This window comes from Microcebus murinus, chromosome 18 (genome assembly GCF_040939455.1).
Source record: "Microcebus murinus isolate Inina chromosome 18, M.murinus_Inina_mat1.0, whole genome shotgun sequence".
In the NCBI taxonomy this organism is placed as follows: domain Eukaryota; kingdom Metazoa; phylum Chordata; class Mammalia; order Primates; family Cheirogaleidae; genus Microcebus; species Microcebus murinus.
The window spans coordinates 59,713,972-59,735,158 of NC_134121.1; the positions used below are offsets into that span (position 1 = coordinate 59,713,972).

The 21,187-nt window shown below is 49.0% G+C and overlaps 1 protein-coding gene across 20 annotated transcripts in view; it reads left to right on the plus strand.

Annotated features, from left to right (window-relative positions):
- The window catches only part of TNRC6C (trinucleotide repeat containing adaptor 6C), a 129,546-nt gene extending 110,306 nt beyond the window's left edge, over positions 1–19,240 (plus strand). For 14 of the 20 annotated variants that reach the window (XM_075994806.1, XM_075994802.1, XM_075994794.1 and 11 more), the window contains 10 exons: positions 527–610; positions 885–1,125; positions 5,125–5,292; positions 6,314–6,505; positions 7,048–7,191; positions 10,668–10,784; positions 12,572–12,766; positions 14,291–14,361; positions 14,997–15,136; positions 16,298–19,240. In XM_075994806.1, the coding sequence (XP_075850921.1) occupies positions 527–610; positions 885–1,125; positions 5,125–5,292; positions 6,314–6,505; positions 7,048–7,191; positions 10,668–10,784; positions 12,572–12,766; positions 14,291–14,361; positions 14,997–15,136; positions 16,298–16,658 (1,713 nt within the window). In that variant the 3' untranslated portion in view covers positions 16,659–19,240. The remainder of the gene's footprint in view (positions 1–526; positions 611–884; positions 1,126–5,124; positions 5,293–6,313; positions 6,506–7,047; positions 7,192–10,667; positions 10,785–12,571; positions 12,767–14,290; positions 14,362–14,996; positions 15,137–16,297) is intronic. The other 6 variants (XM_075994807.1, XM_075994808.1, XM_075994797.1 and 3 more) reach the window with 1 other exon arrangement.
- Positions 19,241–21,187: the final 1,947 nt, after the last annotated feature.

The window sequence follows — 21,187 nt, forward strand, 5'->3', positions numbered from 1 at the left end:
CAGGGGTATTGACTAAAAATGTATGTTTTAAGAAAGTTTTAGGGCTGAGCATGGTGGCTCATGCCTGTAATCCTAGCACTCTGGGAGGCCAAGGGAGGAGAATCGCTCAAGGTCAGGAGTTGGAGACCAGCCTGAGCAAGAGCGAGACCCTGTCTCTACTAAAAATATAAATATTAGCCAGGCACAGGGGACGCACCTATAATCCCAGCTGCTTGGGAGGCTGAGGCAAGAGGATCGCTTGAGCCCAGGAGTTTGAAAAGGTTGCTGTGACCTATGATGATACCACGGCACTCTAGCTGGGTGATAGAGTGAGACTGTCTCAAAAAAAAGAAAGTTTTGGGAAGACACTTATCCTTTAAAAACGCTTTGTGCCTCCCTTCCACAATATGCTTAAACAGCAGTATGGTTAAGAGACCAAAAATCGCAGCCAATTTCCCCTTTTTTGTTTTTTAACTAATGTCAGGAAGTTCAACTATTTATTGATGGCTTTCTTATAATATTTCAACTCTTTTCTTTCTGTCAACAGGCATACCAACGTTTACAAATCCAGCAGCAGATGTTACAGGCCCAGCGTAATGTTTCCGGACCCATGAGACAACAGGAGCAGCAAGTATGTATTGCCCAGGTTGATTTTTGTCACTAACTATAATTTTTCCTGATAAGAGAGATGCTAATTGCTGAGCTATTCGTGTGTCTGTCATTATTTTTCTCTAGCTAAGCCTCCCCTTTAAAAAGTCCTGGGATCAGCTAGGTGTGGGAGGAGGTCGGCCCGGCCCCGGTGGCCTCAGCGTAGACACAGTGTGAAGCACACTTGGCCCCAAGACGAGTGTGAGCGTCACGTCCCACCCACCTGGCTGAAGTGTGTGTGTGTCTCTGCCTGCCAGGTTGCGCGCACAATCACTAATCTGCAGCAGCAGATCCAGCAGCACCAGCGCCAGCTGGCCCAGGCCCTGCTCGTGAAGCAGCCGCCACCGCCGCCGCCACCGCCGCACCTGTCTCTGCACCCCTCTGCAGGCAAATCGGCCATGGACAGCTTCCCCCCGCACCCCCAGGCTCCCGGCCTACCTGACCTGCAGACCAAAGATCAGCAGTCTTCGCCCAACACCTTTGCTCCTTACCCTCTCGGTGAGTCTCCCGTGGCCTTAAACAGCCGCACCAGGTGAAGGAGGTGCCTGGAGTCCATGCGGGGTAACGAAGACTGCACTTCAGTGTCAGAGTGGCCGGTGCAGAAACAGCATGTTGGATCTGCAGCCCCAAAATCAGAGAACAGGTGTCTCAAGGCTTCTTAATAATGAAGCAACACCACCTGCCTTTGACAGAGCAAGAGTTTTGCAACCACCATAATGCTTTAAATATAAAATCTTTTAAAATAGAACCAGTGAAAATCCCTAAAATCTCATTTCCGTTGTCAAATCTGCAGTTTGCTCCATTCCTGATTTACTCTAGTGTTCTTTACCAGCTATTGTCCTCTAGCCTAAACCACAGTGAAGAGTTAATAATGGTTTTCCAGTAAAAGTATTCAGGTTTACATAAATCAAGCACATCTTAAAAAGCAATTCTTTTTTTTTTTTTTTTTTTTTTTGAGACAGAGTCTCGCTTTGTTGCCCAGGCTAGGGTGAGTGCCGTGGCGTCAGCCTAGCTCACAGCAACCTCAAACTCCTGGGCTCGAGTGATCCTTCTGCCTCAGCCTCCCGGGTAGCTGGGACTACAGGCATGCGCCACCATGCCCGGCTAATTTTTTATATATATATCAGTTGGCCAATTAATTTCTTTCTATTTATAGTAGAGACGGGGTCTCGCTCTTGCTCAGGCTGGTTTCGAACTCCTGACCTCGAGCAATCCGCCCGCCTCGGCCTCCCAAGAGCTAGGATTACAGGCGTGAGCCACAGCGCCCGGCCTTAAAAAGCAATTCTTGGCCGGGCGCGGTGGCTCACGCCTGTAATCCTAGCTCTTGGGAGGCCGAGGCGGGCGGATTGCTCGAGGTCAGGAGTTCGAAACCAGCCTGAGCAAGAGCGAGACCCCGTCTCCACTATAAATAGAAAGTAATTAATTGGCCAACTAATATATACAAAAAATTAGCCGGGCATGGTGGCGAATGCCTGTAGTCCCAGCTACTTGGGAGGCTGAGGCAGGAGGATTGCTGGAGCCAGGAGTTTGAGGTTGCTGTGAGCTAGGCTGACGCCACGACACTCACTCTAGCCTGGGCAACAAAGCGAGACTCTGTCTCAAAAAAAAAAAAAAAAAAGCAATTCTTGTTCATAGAACTCCTGTAGTATAGAATGTGATTTGTATAATCAACCAAATCAACACATGTGCATCGAACGTCTAACTTGTAGGAGCACACTCAGCACATAAAGCTCAAAGGTCAGTAGAAGGCATGTGACCAGCCTCCAGGTCAGGCTAACCAGGAGAGGTACAGGTTACATAACTGGAGACAGTATGGAAGAAGTGTCCTCGAGTACAGTTCAGCATGCTGATTCTGCACCGACCGATTGCCATAAAAATCCAGAAGCTGGTGAAAGCATGTCAGGCTTGTGTTGTGTCTGCTGCTGCAGACATAGGACAAGGCAGTCTCTAAATACATCTCTGCAGTACATCCAAAAGGGCAAAGGCCACCTGAGTGATGATAGTGTTTCCATGATACAACTAAATGCCTCTGCAAAGAGTGGCACATTCTGATCACACAAGCGCTTTCTTCTTGGCATATAATAAACCTGGTACATCTTCAATGTAAAACGGGTAAACACTAAACTCCATTATCTCTTCCCTTTATTATGCCCCATCCATTAGTGCCCTTTGTGTTTAAGAAGCATCTAGTATTAATACTTAAGACCTGACTTGGAATTAGACTGCCTAGATGTGAGCCCTAAATTACCACTCACTGGCTCACTACTAACTTGTATAACTTTCCTAACTGCAGTTTGCCTCAATTTCCCCATCTATAAAGTGGAAATATTTACCTCATAAGGGTTTTTTATTAAATATTAAATGAGTTAATACGTAAAATTCTTAAGTAGTGTCTAGCACATAGAAAACATTTTCCAAAATGTCAGCTACTTAATGTTGTAGGAGTTTTTTCAGAAACAAATTCCATTGCATCTGTTCTCCTAAAATGCTTTAGCTTCAGCTTTCTAGTATTCATCTTTCCTCTTAACCTGTATTTGGAGAATAAAGTATAATAATCTTTACTCTTAAAGATTTTTTTATAGTATAAATGAAAGAATTCTTGCAATGAATCTTCAAAATTGAATGGAAGATAATTTTGATAACATAATATTCACAATAAAGTTACAAATGTATTGAAAACAAATAGCTAATGAAGTGTAAGAAACTTCGGCTGTAAAATTGCCTGTCTTGGCTCTCAGCGCTTCTCTGCAGCAGCACCTGTGTTGAAGAGTCTATTAAAAACTAAGCAACTCACATAAAGAAGCCAGCAACCCAAGACCCCACCCACCTTCTGTCTCCCATGGTCAGCCTCTCTTTAGTCTCTTGCCACCTGGAGTTTATTGTCTAGATGGGAAGATCAGTGGTATAAACAGGAAAAACTAACCTTGATGCCCAGTGATATTTAATTCATAAACTGCTCAAGGGCAGACTTATAAAGCAAACATCACTTGAGTGGCAAAAGAAAAATCAGAGAATGGGATTTAAGCTTGAACCTCAAACTAGTAGAATTTCAATAAATAAAGAGGAAGCCTTTCCAAATAAAGGGGAAGCTGCCTACAGGAGCAGAAAAGAAAGGGGGCTGGCATGCTCTAGGGCATGGTGGCCAGGGCTAGGCCAGCCTAGCTGACTTGTGGAGGGATCATGAAAACCAGAGGGGACGTTGGAAGAGATGGCTTAGGGCCAAACTGTGGAATCTGGAGAGCTCTGAAGTGCAGGCCAAAGCCCTGACCTTGTTGCCACCTGACCTGCCTAGATCTGTACAAATGGAAATGAAGATATCCTGTAGAGCAAAGATTACAGCCCCTTGCCAGTATCAGACTTGGAAAGGTGTTTGTTAGGTCTGCAAAGTATGTGTGTGTGCGTGTGTGTGTGTGTGTATGTTAATTGCCAACATGCAAAAATTGGGAAAAATGGCTTCTGGCTTCTCTTGAAAATGGCCAGGCCACAGTGGGTCTGTGTTCCGTGTGGCAGTAACTGGCTGCCCTAGTGGCACCTGCTTATTTTGACACTGTCTGGTTTGCCACAGTCCCCACCATGCCCACTTGGCTCCTGTGGGCATTTGAATTTGTAGCCCCTGATGTAAAGAACCAAAATGCTCAGTACCTTGCTTAGTAGTAAAGGTTCACTTTGCTTACATACCATATGGCACATGTGGACACACGGTATGGAATGTATGTACATGGTACCGGAACTGTAGCTGTTAGAAAACGATCTGTAATACTAGGTTCCATCTCTGTTGGTTACTCCTTCCAACTGAGTGTCTGTCCCACTGCTAACTGGTGTCCCCATCAGGAACTCTTTACTGCCAGCTTTCTATCACCATCCTCATCATCTTCTTTCTCTATTAACCTAGCATGGTGTGGGTCCCTGGCAGAGAAACAAACCCAAGAGCATCAGCTCACCATTACAGCTGGGGCAGATGGCAGCACCCACACTCTCAAATAGTTTAATTCCTTAAAGATAGTTTGATATTTAATTCATAAACTTCTTAAGAACAGACTTTTATAAAATTAATTCACTAAAAGTAGAACTGAATTATCCCTACCAGCTTGTTCTATAGGTGGTAGTTTAGAACTCTTGAAAGTTTTTTTTAATCTGGTGAGTTTCCATAAGATATCCCAAAATCAGAAAAGATTTTCTGAATTATTTGAATTTGTTCTATTTTTCTGTGGACTCTGATTGAGAAGCCTCAGGACCATGTTTATTTAGCACTGAAACAAAATGAAGAGAATCATGGGCCTTCCTTAAGTAAAGACTATATTAGCATTTTCACCTTAATTTAGGAATAATATGCCTAGAAATACCTGTTAAGAAGACAAAAACTGTTTTTTCCATCAGCACTAAAAGTTACAGGTAAAGTATTTGGCCATGAATGAGAACCAAGACATCCTCTAGGGGAACTTCAGAATGACATCATTTAGAGGAGTGGGTGTATCCTAACAGCATCTCTGTTTTTAGCTGGACTGAACCCAAACATGAATGTCAACAGCATAGACATGACCGGTGGTTTGTCGGTGAAGGACCCGTCTCAGTCCCAGTCCCGCCTCCCTCAGTGGACACACCCCAACTCCATGGATAACTTGTCCAGTGCTGCTTCTCCCCTGGATCAGAACCCTGGCAAGCACGGTGGGTCCTGGCAGGGTGCCCACAGCGGGGGTTAGTGCGGCTCATTTATTGATCAGCCTGCTGTGTAGCACACTCTGCGTTTCTGAGAACTCAGTCTGAAAGTTGAATAAAACCTATTCCATGCCAGTACAGATGCATAAGGTCTCAGCTAGTCAGACTTCCTGAATGCATCACCTTTCTTGAATCCCAACCATCAGATCTTAGCTAGAAACCCAGAAGTAATTGAAAATGCCCAAGAGCAGCAAGCATATAACGCATAGCCTGTATGCTTTTTATTTATATCTGTCTTTGTCAACAAAAAAATTGAGTCTACTGAAAAGTTTTTTTCAATAAAATGACAAAAGACAAATAGAAAATCAAATGCTTAGGAAGGAGGAAGAAGCAAAAATACTAACCAGAGAGATAATGTCACTGTTAACCATTAAATTTAACTATGAACTTCCTGGTAGAATAAACAGCAAAGGAAGCGTAATAGGTTATATCATTTTCTCATGATATAGACCATTCTGAAAAGAAAAAATTCTTTCTAATGGTTTATTTATGGAAAATCGTCACACTTTCTGGCACTTCTTTGGCAGGAGAGAGCTCCGTTGCCTGTGGCAGAATGATTTGTTTGGTCCATATGAATTTAACGCCCTGTTTGTTCTTCCATAGTGAGGGCAACAGAGTAAAGGGAGGGCAGGGCACAGAGACAACAACACGAATTTGTGATCAGCAAATTTGACAGCTAACCACAGACTCACAAGTTGTCCCCCGAAAGGTTTTTATGGGCAGCTTCCCGTGCTATGGATATGTGTTCTATAAAGATTTCCAACTTAAACTAAAGCGGTCCTTCAAGGGTTTTTGGTCTTTCGAGAACAAAGTTACTGATTCTTAGAGAATCCTAGACATATCAAGCTTACAATTCATGTAACTCTGAAGGGTGCAAGGCTTTAGATCTGGACAGGAAGGCTGGCAGGGTGTCCTAGTGCCTGGCTTGGAGAGTGCTCACTCAATTCTTCGCTTCCTGTTGGCTTTGTAGGTGCTATCCCTGGAGGTCTGAGCATTGGGCCTCCAGGTAAGTCCTCCATTGATGACTCCTATGGCCGGTACGATTTAATCCAGAACAGTGAGTCACCAGCCAGTCCTCCTGTAGCTGTTCCCCATAGCTGGTCACGTGCCAAATCTGACAGTGATAAAATCTCAAATGGCTCCAGCATCAACTGGCCCCCAGGTAAGACCACGCAGCACCTGTGTGCGACAGCAGGTCAGAACGTGCTGGGGCGAGGGATTAGGCCTGAGAGGAACCAGAATCTGAACTAAGGATTCTGGAAGCATTAAGCCCATGGCTTTGGCACTTTCATTAGAAATTCATTTGTCAGATCATTTTTGGGTATGGTCAGCATCAAATGTTTTTCTGTATTCCCGTAGTTCAATATAAGGAGTGGAAGGGAATGGTGGGGAGAGGGGGCACTGTATACCATCTGGTAGAACTATTCAGACCCTGTCTGGAAACTATCTTATTATTTTTTTTTTTTTTGAACAATGCTATGACTGTGCTATGGAAACTATCTTAATGTGGTAGCTAGAACATCTGGTTCTAGTTTGTTCCAAAGAAGTCATTACTTTAATGAAAGAAAGTCTAAAGTATGCCTCTTAATTTAACTAGCAGATTATAAAAATTTCTACAAACAGGAAAAAAAAAGTTTCAAAATGTCATGAAGCAATGTTCAGGTCCTCTGATATGTGGCTTCTGGTCTTGGTTTCTATAAACAGAATTCCATCCTGGAGTTCCATGGAAAGGACTTCAGAATATCGATCCCGAGAATGACCCTGACGTCACTCCTGGCAGTGTCCCTACCGGGCCTACCATCAACACCACCATCCAGGATGTCAACCGCTACCTCCTCAAGAGTGGAGGTGAGGGGGGGCTGCTCCGCCCGCCTCTGTGCGGGAAGGTCTCTCTCGACCCTTTCAGGGAACGTCAGGGGTGACAGGTTGGGCTGTGAGGCGGGGTGGCATAAGGCCCAGTTGATGACTTTTCTAATCCTCAGAAGCAGTGTAAGAAGATACCAGGTGGTGCACATGGGGGAGGTGGAGATGGATTTGGGGTGTTTTTGCCAGATTTATTAATAGATTATGTTTTTACATGGAAGTGCCTCTCTGATGAAGTTTCATCACAGTGTTCTATGATGTGATAAACTGGACTACCATAAGTACATAGCACTGGTAAGGCCACTCGGAAAGCTCCCAAAACTTTCTTTAGGTTTCCCACTTGAAACGTGACCTGTTGGAACCATGTGTTTGCTTCTATGGTTCTTTAAAGTGGTAGCTTCTCAGCGTGTCCGTGGCTCGGCTAGAAAGCCAGCGTGAGTGCAGGTCTCCATCCCGTTTGTCCCTCCACTGTTTGTGTCCAGTTTGACGCAGCTGCGTCTTGGAGCATGGGCTTTGTAGGTGTTCCTGCTGTTGGGACAGCTGAGTGGCACGGGACAGGGAGCCAGTGCAGGACAGCAAGGGGCAAGCTGAGGTGCCAGCCAGGGCCACAGACGCGGCCCTCCCTGCGCGCCACACCTGGCACAGCAGCAGGTTGTGCCAGAGCAGGGCGAGCTGGTTGGTGTATTCTGAGGGTTGTGGAGAAATGGGGTGTAGACTGGGCTGGTCCAGGCAAGAGAATGGAATCTCCAACTCAGGGGTTTAAGAAATCAGCTGGCCACCCAACCTGGCGACTCGAAGCTCCACATGCATGTTGTATGGTCTCCAAGGGACTTGGCGTTTGGGGTCATATAAATGCCATGTGTCTCGGATGAGTCCTGAGCCTGCCTTGGCGTGGGAAGGTGGACGTTTGCGGTCGCCTCAGACATAAGCACTGGGAAACCTTCGTTCCTTCTCCACTCTGGTGCCCCTGTGGTTGTGTTTCCAGACATGTTAGGGTTTGGTACTGAGGCAGGGGGGTTGGGGGGGAGTACAACGAACATCCCTCTATGTGGAGGTCACGTACCAGGAACAGCAGCAGCGCACAGTAGCAGCAGCGGTGTACCGCATCGGCCAGACCCTTCTGCCTCGACACACTGTGCAGTGCCCTGCCCCCGGCTGCTGCTGGCCTCTCCTCTGCAGACCCACACCTAGCTCAGGGACCGGCCACAGGCCTTGTGTCACTGAGTGACCTGCATGATAGAAAGTACAAAGAGAGGCCGGGCGCGGTGGCTCACGCCTGTAATCCTAGCTCTCTGGGAGGCCGAGGCGGGCGGATCATTTGAGCTCAGGAGTTTGAAACCAACCTGAACAAGAGTAAGACCCCATCTCTACTATAAATAGAAACAAATTAATTGGCCAACTAATATATAGAGAAAAAATTAGCCGGGCATGGTGACGCATGCCTGTAGTCCCAGCTACTCGGGAGGCTGAGGCAGGAGGATTGCTTGAGCCCAGGAGTTTGAGGTTGCTGTGAGCTAGGCTGACGCCACAGCACTCACTCTAGCCTGGGCAACAAAGTGAGACTCTGTCTCAAAAAAAAAAAAAGAAAAAAAAAAGAAAAGAAAGTACAAAGAGAAAGACATTAAGGAAAAGTGCCATAGAAGGACAGACAGCCACGGCTCTCTTGATGTTGGCTCGTTTGTTTTACCTGTTTTTATCATAGAATTTTGTTTTCTTTTTTTTGAGGATAATAGGATGTGGGTTTTTTATTTTTCTTGCTCTTTATTTATTGCCATTGGTATTAAGTTCTGATTTATATTAAAAATTTATATTAGCCTGATATTTGTTTGTATGTTATTTATAGTTTTAACCCTCGTGAAGTGAATATTAACCAGAACAGTAAAAGGTAGTCATGCTATTTCATGGCATATTGATAGGAACACTCCAGTGAGAAACAAAAATTAGCTGTAATCTTATGGGACACATTTCACTATTGCAACTTAGAGCACTGTTAATTATAAAAGAAATAAATACTATGTAGGATTAACAGTCTATAATCCTGGGATCTTGGGTTGATTATATTTGCTGATAAATGAAAGAAGAGCATTCAGAAAGTAGCTTGGGATGTCAGTAGAGCTGGCCCCTTTTAAAATTGAAGACCTGCAGGTCACAAATCAATTTTAACTTTCAGCAACTCCACTGCCTTCATTCTAAGGAGGCTGCTTACAGCAGGGCAGCTGCGGACAGCTGTGCAGGCTGTACACTCATGAGTCTTGGCGAGGCCACATGCCTGGTGGTCTAGGTGAAGGACACCCCTGAGGTTGTTCAGTGCACTGAAGCCATCAGATTCTGTGTGTGGTAATGAATGTAACAGCCAGACTGTGCCATGTCCCCTCCACCAGCCGCATCCACACACTGGTGGGGTCGTTGTCCAACTGAGGAGAGCTTTGCTTTCTTTCCATCCTGCTGTCACCCAGCCGTCACCATTACTGCATCCTCATTCTTCCCTCGCTGCTTGCTTTCTTTACAGAGTTGAGAGGGAGAGTGACATTAAAGAAACAAACCAAACAGCACGGGGCCGAGCTTTTTCACAAGGAATCAAAGTGTCTTAAGGGTGGCCCATATGCCCCGAGTCTCCCAGGTGCAGAGATAAGCTTTCCTCAAAATAAGAAACTGCAGCCGGACATGGTGGCTCACGCCTGTAATCCTAGCACTCTGGGAGGCTGAGGCGGGCGGATTGCTCGAGGTCAGGAGTTCGAAACCAGCCTGAGCAAGAGCGAGACCTCGTCTCTACTATAAATAGAAAGAAATTAATTGGCCAACTAATATATAGAGAAAAAATTAGCCAGGCACATGGTGCATGCCTGTAGTCCCAGCTACTTGGGAGGCTGAGGCAGCAGGATTGCTTGAGCCCAGGAGTTTGAGGTTGCTGTGAGCTAGGCTGACGCCACGGCACTCACTCTAGCCTGGGCAACAAAGCGAGACTCTGTCTCAAAAAAAAAAATAGGAAACTGCAATTTTAGGGATAGAATGACTCAAGTTCATATACACAGTTAATAGGACAGATATCTTTTCACTATTCCTCTATTACAAAAGAAATGGAACCCAGCATGGTGGCACCTGTCTATAGTCCCAGCTGCTTGGGATCCTGAGGTGGGAGGGCCATTTGAGCCTGGGAATTTGAGACCAGCCTGGGCAACATAGTGAGACCCCAGCTCTAAAATATTTTAAAAGAAAGCAAGAGAAATACGAAGGGGGCTCATGGGACGCCAGGTCAGAAGAACTGCTGTGGGGATGCGGAGTCGGAGGCGTGTCTGTGCCTTCCTTCTCACGGCACACTTCGTCGTCAGGCTTCTATCCCAAACCGCAGCTGAGGGCAAGATCCACCCTTGCTGGTTACGATCGTCTCGCCCCAGAGTTAGAGCTGCCAACCCGCCCGCACGCCGCAGCCCGCTTGCTTAGTGCCGTGTTTGGTTCTGCAGGGTCCTCCCCACCGTCATCTCAGAATGCCACGCTGCCTTCCTCGAGTGCCTGGCCGCTCAGTGCCTCCGGCTACAGCAGCTCTTTCAGCAGCATCGCATCCGCGCCTAGCGTTGCAGGTACGCAGCTGGCCCCTCCACTGCGGGTAGCAGTTTCTTCCCTTCCCCAAGCGCAACTCTGACGCCCCAGCTGCTCCTGGTGGTCTGTCCGCTCCCTGGGCTGGGAGGCTGCATGGTGTGGTGGAGAGCAGCCACAGCACCTTGGGCACCTCTGCTTCCTCAAGAAAGAGTGGAGGTGACGGTGTCTCCTCCGTGGCGCGTAAGCGTCACGTGACTGTGGATCTGCCGCTTCCCTCTTACTCCCCATTGCCACGAGGCAGGGGGTTCGCAGGCGTTAAAAACTTCAGAGGCAGGCGACCGCTGGCAATTTGCTGTTGAGTTTGCCATGAGGGATGGGGAGACCACAGCAGGCCTCATTATGAACTCCCAGCACCCAGAGTGGGACTGTTTTCCACTTCTTGGATAAATGTAATATCTGGAGTATTTCCATACTACCGTAGGCTGTACAGGTGTTTCAAATAAGAAATGTCTTTCAGGCTTAGAGGAGAATTCAGAATTTTTTGTCATAAAAATTTCAGGGGAATTTGAATCTGAAATTTTTAAGACAAAAGATATAAAGAGATATAGACACATACACTCAAACAAATTGTTTAACATATTTGTTAATAGATATAGAACTTAAGGAGGGTTTATTGTTTATAAATTTCTTCAAACATATTTCTGTATTCCACTGCGCCTTTTCATCCAGATTGTTTTAAAACCAGTGTAAGAATGCCATAGGCATTCTTTTAACACCAGTACTGAGGGGAGAAAGTCGTTTTGATGTAGTTTAGCATCTTATTTACAAAAACAAATGAGTTTCCAGTTTATTTTTATTTCCTCTAATGTTCACCAAGGAGGTGTGTTTAGACCTTTGGTACTTTCGTGATCATTTGGCTAAAGAGAAAGGGCGAAGTCAAGTCATCTTTCCTACAGCTACGGCAGCCTTTCGTGACATTTTTATTTTTCTGATCAGTGACACCTTTTCTAAGATGAGTGTTCGTTTTGAAGTCGCAGTCAACTCCGGGTACCAGGCTTGGAGGCCCCAGGTGGGTTTGGACTCACATCGATGGGCCCTGGTGCCTGCAGAGGGCGCAGCAGCGCACGGGACCCAGCCCTGGCTACAGGACCGCGGACCGCCCGCAGGGCCCGCGGAGGCCGGCGTCCATCTGGGTCATGCTCCTCCCCACTGAGCCCGCGCCTACTAGAGGGCTGGGGCTGCTGGTGGTTAGGGGTTTTTGCTTGTTTTTTCCCCAAAGGGCCTTAAAACAGTGCTCCCCACCCAGCAAGCCAAGATGCTGAGCTTCCACTCGGGGCGCTGGGCCGCGTCCGTTCTCCGGGATGTGCTGTGCAGACAGCATCTGGGGCTTTTCGGGAGAACGGTGGTAGATGGGGAGGAGCGGCTGTGTCCAGAGGAGCACAGCTTCAAAAGGGGGCGCATGCTCAGAAGAACGCAAGGAAGGATGTGTGCGCGTGATGCTTTCACTCTGACAGTTTGTTATGCTATGAGTTAGCTTTAACATTGAGCTTTGAAAATGCTGTTTTCTGGATGGCAGATCTGTGTCTGGTACATTTAGCAAGTGTCAGAAATACTGGCAGAGTCTACACTGAACACACGCAGACTATGTCTCTGAGCAGAAACTAGAGCACACGCCCCCGGCGTCTCGCTTCGAGCTATTTTATGTGGTGTTTCTTCTTTTATCACGCAGTCTGCTGGAGGCACTCGTGTGGCTCCCCAAACACCCAGTGACTCGGGCTTTTCTTCTTTGTCCCAAGAATGCCTTTGCTCCATTTCTCTGCCTTTCTAGGTAAACTGTCAGACATTAAATCAACGTGGTCCTCTGGCCCAGCCTCCCACACGCAAGCCTCTCTGTCTCATGAACTGTGGAAGGTGCCCAGAAACACTACTGCACCCACGAGGCCACCCCCAGGGTTAACCAATCCCAAGCCTTCCTCCACCTGGGGCGCCAGCCCCCTTGGCTGGACCAGCTCCTACTCCTCGGGTAAGTTCTGTGCTCCTCCCTGCTTTGCTTGTCCTCGGGGTCATGCTTACCACTTCGTCCTCAGCCTCCTCTGTAAAGACCTGCCTCCGTCCCTGGAGCCCGGGAGGGGCTGGGAGAGAGCCCAGGCCACCCCAGACTTTGCAGGCGTTGGCCAGGTGAGCAGCGCTTTCAGATCAGCCCTGGTGTGCTGGCCACAGCAGGTCTGCTATGGGCCAGGAGGCCCCAGGCAGTCCCAGCACCCATCAAGGGCCCACGCTGGCCAGCTCCATCCTCAGCAGTGCTGTTGCCGTGCCCTGGGCCCTCAGGAGGGGCCAGTGTACCCCTTCTGGGCTCCCCAACCTCAGTCCCCCACCAGCCAGCACAAGGGGCTTGTTTCTATTTTCTTTTTTTTTTTTTTTTTTTTTGAGACAGAGTCTCACTTTGTTGTCCAGGCTAGAGTGAGTGCCGTGGCGTCAGCCTAGCTCACAGCAACCTCAAACTCCTGGGCTCAAGCGATCCTCCTGCCTCAGCCTCCCGAGTAGCTGGGACTACAGGCATGCGCCACCATGCCCGGCTAATTTTTTATATATATCAGTTGGCCAATTAATTTCTTTCTATTTATAGTAGAGACGGGGTCTCGCTCTTGCTCAGGCTGGTTTTGAACTCCTGACCTTGAGCAATCCGCCCGCCTTGGCCTCCCAAGAGCTAGGATTACAGGCGTGAGCCACAGCGCCCGGCCATATTTCTATTTTCTATATTTGCTTCTCCACGAAATTTCATTGGAATATAAGGGCTTTCTAGGCCAAAACCGAAACAAACCCCACCAATTTGAAAACTACAACTCTATCAGAACATTACAGTTGTGTAGGCTGCCTTCAAGTGCCACGTGTTAAACCTTAGTGATGAGAGAAACATACTGGGAATTCAAGAAACTCAAGATTTTCCACCTCTGTCCTGCAGTTGACCCAAGGTGTTCCCACCTGCAAGTGACTAGTGGGCATCATCAAGGGGCCGGGGCCTCCTCCAGGGCCCAGCGTGTGAGCACCTGGGCAGGGTCAGATCAGAAGGGCGCTGACTGAGCCCACTGCCCCTAAGAAAAAAAACAAGAAACTAAAGACTTAAATCAGCTACAGGATGTTTGGAAATAACTGTTTTTCAGCCTTTTAATAGCAGCCTGTATGGGTTTGCTTTGTTTTATTAACCGGTAGAATCACAGCGCATGGGTTCTGCGTGGGGCAGGGGCACGCAGAGGCGAGACTGCACGCCCTTCAAGCGCAGGACAGGAGCACAGGTCTCCTGGGCTGGCGGGAACGTCCAGCAAGTCGGGGCTCTCCCGGGCGGTGGGCAGGGCGTCTGCGGGGATCGCGAGGTTTCGGTTTACCGAAAGATAACGTGGGATTTCGTAGGTTGAGAAAGGCTGTCCTAGGGCGCAGCGCGGTCTGTGCTGCCGTCCACTTCAGGCGGGCTCGGCAGGCTGGGAAGGGCTTCGCCGTCCGGCGAGCGTGGGGCCTCGCCAACGAGCTCTCCCCCGGGCTTGTCGTGCAGGTTCTGCGTGGAGCACCGACACCTCAGGAAGAACAAGCAGCTGGCTCGTTCTTCGAAACCTCACACCCCAGGTACGGGCACTGGTGCCCACGGTATTCCCGAGCATGATCTGAGGCAGGTTCCCCCGCGGCCCCCGATGCAGATGAGTCTGTGCCGGGTTCCCTCGTTCAGGGTCCAGAAGTGACACCGGCACACATGGAGATAAGCAGGTGCAGACGTGGCCCAGAGGCCTCCGTTAGCCGTGTTCCTGGTGGATCGTTTGCCTGCCCAGTCGAGGCTGGAAATTACGCCTCTGTAGACAGCACTGCCTGTCTCATAACCGCCATTCAAGAGTAATTTGGCCAACTCAGACTGTGCCGCCAGCCTGTCCCTTCCCGGGGTCTCGGCTACGCCGACCTGCACAGCTCCCAAGGCCATTGTCATCAGCCAGGCCCTGGCGCCACATACAAGCCAAAGGCTCTGCGTGATGTGCCCTGGTGAAGGGAGAGCAGCTTCCAAATGGGCTTTTTCTCCTTCCTCTGGTGAGCATAACTGAGCCACAGAGGTGTACAGCGTTAATATCATAAAGCCATGTATCATTAAGCCCTTTTAAGGAAAGACATTTAGCTAGTGTTCAGTGCATCCAATTTTATATACCTTTTTTTGAAGAACGTCATGAAAGAAATCAGAGCAAAGCTAACTTGTGCCCCTGTGCTTCCTCAATCAGATCGATGGTTCTACACTGCGGACATTGTGTTTGCAACACGGGCCTCTCATCACATTCCACCTGAATCTGACTCAAGGCAACGCCGTGGTCCGGTACAGCTCCAAGGAGGAAGCTGCCAAGGCCCAGAAGTCTCTGCACATGTATGTGTCCTTGCAGCCATCTCAGCACTGCCAAGCAGCTGCCAGTCCCCCGAGTGTTAGGTTTGGGGCTTGCATGAGTTTTCTGGGGCTGCCATAACAAAGTACCACGAGCTGGGTGCCTTAAACAACACATGTGTTTCCTCACAGTTCTGGAGGCTGTAAGTCCAAGATCCAGGTGTGGGCAGGCGTGTGGGTTCCTTCTGAGGCCTCTGTGCTTGGCGCAGACACCCACCTCCCCCCAGGTCTGCACAGGGTCGTGCCTCTGGGCATGGCTGTGTCTTAATCTCCTCTCCTTACAAGGACCCCAGTCAGATGGGATCAGGGCCCACCCCATGGTAACTTAACTACTTCTTTTAAGCTCCGTCTGCAAACACAGTCTCAGGCAGAGGCACTGGGGTCAGAACTTTCCACACGGAAGGAGCAGATCAGCTCCTGTTGGGTATCCCTGCCAGTTGGGTGTCTCCTGCTGCTGAGTTTACCGTGGCCACGCCCCTCGCTAGGGCAAGGCTCCCCAGAGAGCACGCGGGGCCAGTGGTGGAGAGAGGGCACCCTCAGCAGCCAGAGCCTAAGGAGTATGGCACGCCCCCACACAAGCCCAGCAGGGGTCCCCATGGCCAGCCCTTCCTAATGGAAGGATGCTTTTGGTACAGCGTGGAAGTAGGCCTTTTCAGAAACTGCACTTGAGATGTGGGACCTGGAACTCAGCTATTCCGCCTTTAGCTCAGGATGCAGATTAGACTGATCCTAAATGATCCTCAAGTTAGTTAATGGTGTGTTTATGAACTTGAAATGTACTCTAGCCAGGTGCAGTGGCACACACCTGTAGTCCCAGCTACTCGGGAGACGGGAGAATCACTTGAGCCCAGGAGTTCGAGGCTGCTGTGAGCTATGATCAGGCCACTGCACTCCAGCTTGGGTGACAGAGCAAGACCCCATCTCTTAAAAAAGAAAAAAAGAGAGAGAAAGAAAATGTACTTTATATGCCAGTACAACTGTTACATAATTCTAAAATGAGGAAAAAATTCATAATACGGGTCTGGAAATAGCAGTGGCAAAACAAGGCACAGGACGACTCCTGGCGGCCCTTGCCGCCCCAGAGCGCCAGTGCTGCAGACGCAGCGGGCCTGGGGTGCCACTCACGTGACCCGCCTTGCATTGCAGGTGTGTCCTGGGAAACACTACCATCCTGGCTGAGTTCGCTGGCGAAGAAGAGGTAAACCGCTTCCTAGCCCAAGGCCAAGCGCTGCCGCCCACCTCCAGCTGGCAGTCCAGCAGCGCCACCAGCCAGCCGCGGCTGGGCACCTCGGGCAGCTCCCACGGGCTGGTGCGCAGCGACGCCGGCCACTGGAGTGCCCCGTGCCTGGGTGGCAAGGGGGGCGGTGAGCTGCTGTGGGGCGGGGGGCCCCAGTACTCGAGCAGCCTGTGGGGCCCGCCCAGCGCCGACGACGGCAGGGTGATCGGCAGCCCCACCCCGCTGACCACTCTGCTGCCTGGGGACCTGCTCAGCGGGGAGTCCCTCTAGGAGCCACAGTCACCCGCACAAGGAGAGCTGGCCCTTTCCAGCCGCGGTGCCGTGGACCTGCTGGCCTGCGCGGCGGCAGCCCCTTCGAGTACCTCTGTCCAGTTCTGAAGACGGACCTTGGCCGCGGCCCTTGTGAACTGTTGGCGCAACAGTGCGGGCTGCGTTCGGTCAGTGTCACATGCTAACGACAGGATGTTCCTCATAGCTTTTTATTTTGTGTGTCTTATGTTTGTATGGTGTGTTGTCATTTTGATTTTTTAAGTATAAAAGCTGCTTAGAATAGTTCTATCATGAAGGGCACTTTTCAGATCGTGGGCTGGAAAGGGTTATTTTATCACGGGGGGAGGGAGGGAGGGGGACGTGAAGCCTATTTAAAATGAGCCTGTGACGATTATGCACATTACCAGAGGCGGCCGGTGAGCGGGGCAGAGCCTGGTGCGGCCGGCAGGCGCGGGCTCCGCGGCGGGAGTCAGCGGAAGGCGCGGTCTGCGATCTGCTCTCTGTTCGCCCGGATCCGCCTATGCACATTACCCTTGTTTCATTACTTTTTCATGTCATTTTTTTTATCCCAAAAAATATTTTTTAAAAGTTAAAAAAAAAGACATATCAAACATGCAAATACTTGAATCCAGCAGGCCAATAATGAAATGTGAACACTTTCTAAGTCTAATTCTACACTTCCAGGTTGACATCAGTACACAGAAACAGGCTCTAGGAAAATTTCTGAGTTCATCGCCTATGTGTGTGTGTGGAAACAGAACGCGTGTGTGCACGTGTGTAGTGCGTGCTTCCGCATGGCACGCACCGTCTATGTTCGTGTGTTTGAAGGCGTGTGAGGGATCTAACTGTGGGTTTCCTTTTATTCAGTATATGCTTTTCTTTGGCGCATTGGTCAAACGTTTGTTATCGTTATTAGCTTCTAACTTTGCACTGAGTGTCCCTGCCCTCCCTCCAGCTAACCCTAGATGTTAAAGAGAATTCATAGGACAGGGCCGGTGACAATTCACGTGTAAATGTTTACTCAAGGACTCTGTTACTGCGTCTAAAAATTACAGTGTATATCTCTGGAGAAATAATATGTATACCTACCTTTAGCAGCTTTTTATTGTGGACTAATGCAAGAAAGTTATTACCAGAGTATTGCACCATTTTTCCATTTGGAATATAAAGTTAAAGAGAAAAAGACTGTTGCTGAACTGTGGCCATAGATACTTGTAAAGAACGGATGGTTCCGCGGAAGGAACGAAACAAGCACTTGGATGTGGGTTGTGACTGCTTTTGGAGGAGCCCGCGGTTTGGGCTCCCACCTGTTTACAGACCTTTTTTCTCCTTCAGACTTTAAATTAAAAAAAAAAAAAAAAAATTAAAAAGGAATTTTAAAAAGAAAAAAAAATACTTCCGTCGTAAAGAAACCTATTTTCAGAATGCAGATGCGCTACTTCAGAGCTCTGGGATCGGACAGTGCTGTCCCCTCGGCCGCCGTCGTGGACTCTGTCGATTGTTTCCGCCCCTTCGTCAAGGTGACGAGGCGTTGTGGCCACTGTCTTGCACATGCCGGACGCGCTCTCAGGAAAGCCAGGGCTCCCGAGGGCAGCTCCACACCATTTCATGTATTTTTACACCCAACTCCTAGCACTGAAGATGTTATTAAAAAATAAAAAATAAAAAAAATAAAGAAAAAAAGAAAAAAGAGAAAAAAAAAACCCACAAAGACAAAAATACCTAATCTCTAATGTGTAGCAGTTACATATTTACCAAATAATGGACTCAAAAGAAATAGATGTTTGAAGAGTGCTTTATATATTAAAAATTGCTTTATGTTTTAAAAATGATCAATGTTTTGATTGTTTTGCAAGGAAGAAAGACAATGGAATAACATACCCTCAAGTATGTTTTAAAAAAAAATATATGAACATTGTGCTCCCTGCCTGCTTGATCAGGAAACTTGTGCATTACATTTTTTTTAATTAGCTTTTTAATGGTTTTATCAAAACAAAACAAAAAACAAACAAAAAAATAGTCCTGCAAGATTGCAGGTCAACAAAAGCTGGTTTTATAGAGGATCATGAACTATGCACAAACTGGGTTCAAGACTTTTCTTCTCGAGTTCAGTAGTGTATTTAGCGGAACGAACCTTCCTCAGAGTGGCTGCATCTCATTGCCATTACATATTACATGCATCTGTATATTTGATGTATGTATACCTGCATATGTATATCAAATATATGCGTGTGTGCGTGCGTGCGTGTGCACCCAGACATACAGCTCCCGTGCTGCCAGTTAGCATGGGGTTGTAGAAAATCTCCTGATGTTTTAAAATTGAGGATGGAAGTAAAGAATCTGCTTATTTTCGGATTTTGTTGGGTTTGTTTGATTTTTTTGTTGTTCTGTTTTGTTTTTTATCTTTATTTTGAATTTAAGATGTCTGTAACTCTCAGATTAAAAAACAAGTTTGTGGCTCTTAATGTTTTTCCTCATAGAATGTGATTGTTGAAGAACATGCACCGAAAGTTGCTTTCAAAAGTACAACGCTTTGTTGAATCTTAATAAATTGCAATTTTTTTCTTGGCTGTTCAAATTAATGTGTTTCACTCTTCAAAGACAGATATTATCAGTTTTCACTTTGTATGCTGAAACTGGGAAAAAGTTGTCCTGCCATACGTGTATTTCCTGTTTCCTTTTATGATGTCCTCAGTTTACATATATTACACTTAGAATTTCAGCTGTTTGACTTGTATTTTATCATGCGTTTTGTGGCTTCGCTGTCACCACTTAAATCTCACTAGTAACAGTCGAGAGGCACAACTGAGCTCCCACGCCCCACCGCAGGGCCCGTCTGCATCTGCTGCGTCCGGTCACCAGTCTTGTGCAGGACGGCAGCAGGCCGTGGCCAGGGCCTGCTCAGAGCCACGCGGAGGACCCCGCTCACCTGTACCCAGGACCCAGCTTGGACGTCGAAATATTTGGAGAGAAGAAAGTAATGAAGGTCTTTTGTGACTCAAAGACATTTATCCACTTACTCTCGTGAAATCTCCTTAGCCAACTTGCACAGAGCACTTTGTACAAGCGCAGCTCCCGGTGCCGGGCGGAGCAGCACCATCCTCGCCGCGGCGGCGTTTCGGGCGGCAGAAGTCAAAGCTCTTGGGTTTGTTTTCTCAGGTCCATTCCTGGGACACTCGCCGAGACCCTAAATACGCCCGGTGTCACTGCCTCTGGCTCAGCAGTGTAGTCTCTTGAAGGCAGAGGCCCGCGGGGACCCCTCACTCAGAGACTGACAGGATGAGCGTCTTTCTGCCCCCACGGCTTGGGGCGGGGTCAAAGGTCGACAGACCTGCCTCCTGCGTGTCTGTCCCACGTATGGAGAGGACGGAACCACCACCACCCCGAGCTACAGCTGGCCCCGCAGGGAAGGCAGGGAGCTGCTGGCTCGGACCAGCCTCTCTCGGAAATCGAGAAGGACAGCACTGAGCGGGTCCTGACGGGAAGAAATTAAACGCTAGAGCAAGAATGAAACTGGGGAGATAGGACGGTCAGAATGCTCCTGCCGCTCTCGACTAGCGCAGACCTGGAGGCAGCTCTCAGCTCTGCATGCCAGCCCCTCGGCGGTCTTTCTTTCGTGCCTGACGCGCCCGGCCTCTGCACCAGCGCCTCTGCCCCGCCCGGGAGAACCAGGTCAGCACCTTGAGGACGTCCAGAGGATGCAGCAGTCTTCCTGGAGGAGGTGGCATTTGCCCCGGGCCCGAGAGGCTGAATCAGGCTTTGACAGACCGGTGGGCTCCGGGGACGGGCAGGAAGCACGGCCTAAGCCAGGACCCCACGTGACTCGCCCAGTGCGGGTCGGGCTGTTCCTGGTGCGAAAAGACTTGCTGTCTGGAATCTAGAACACCCCAGGTACGGAGCTTCCCTCTGTGTTTGAACTGTTCCGGCAACACCGTGGAAACATGGTGCCCAGCGGGTGGCAGCATGGTGCGCAGAGAAGGCCGCGGGGACAAAGGAGGAGAAGCTGCCAGAAGCAGGCGTGTCTGGCAAGCCTGGCTCCAGTGACGGAGAAAGGAGGCAGGTGTGACAGTGGGAAGGGAAGCGGAGACGGGAGCAGCGCCTGGACAGAGCACGGAGGCCTGAGCAGGACGGCGAGGGCAGCAGCTGGTTGCCTCGCTTTGCACGTCAGAGTTCCCGAGGATGCCCGCTGACCGCCTTCCTCACATGGGCCCGGCCCCGCCCGAGTGTGGCTCCCGTCTCGCGAAAACCAGGCGCGCCTGTCCAAACGCCGCCTGGCGCCTCTGCCTAAGTGTGCGTGTTGGGACGGTCCAGTGAGACATGGGCCCCAGAGCAGAGGTTCGCAACCTTGGCCCATGTTAGAATTATCTGGAAATTTTTTAAATCCCAGTGCCAGCCACATGCAAACCAACTGGGAATCGCTGGGTGCGAACCCTGGGCAGCCGTGTTTCTAAAACCTCCCCAGTGGGTTCCAGTGTGCAGCCGAGACTGAGGAGCAGTGGCACAGAAGGAGCCTTGTCACTCAGCCTGAA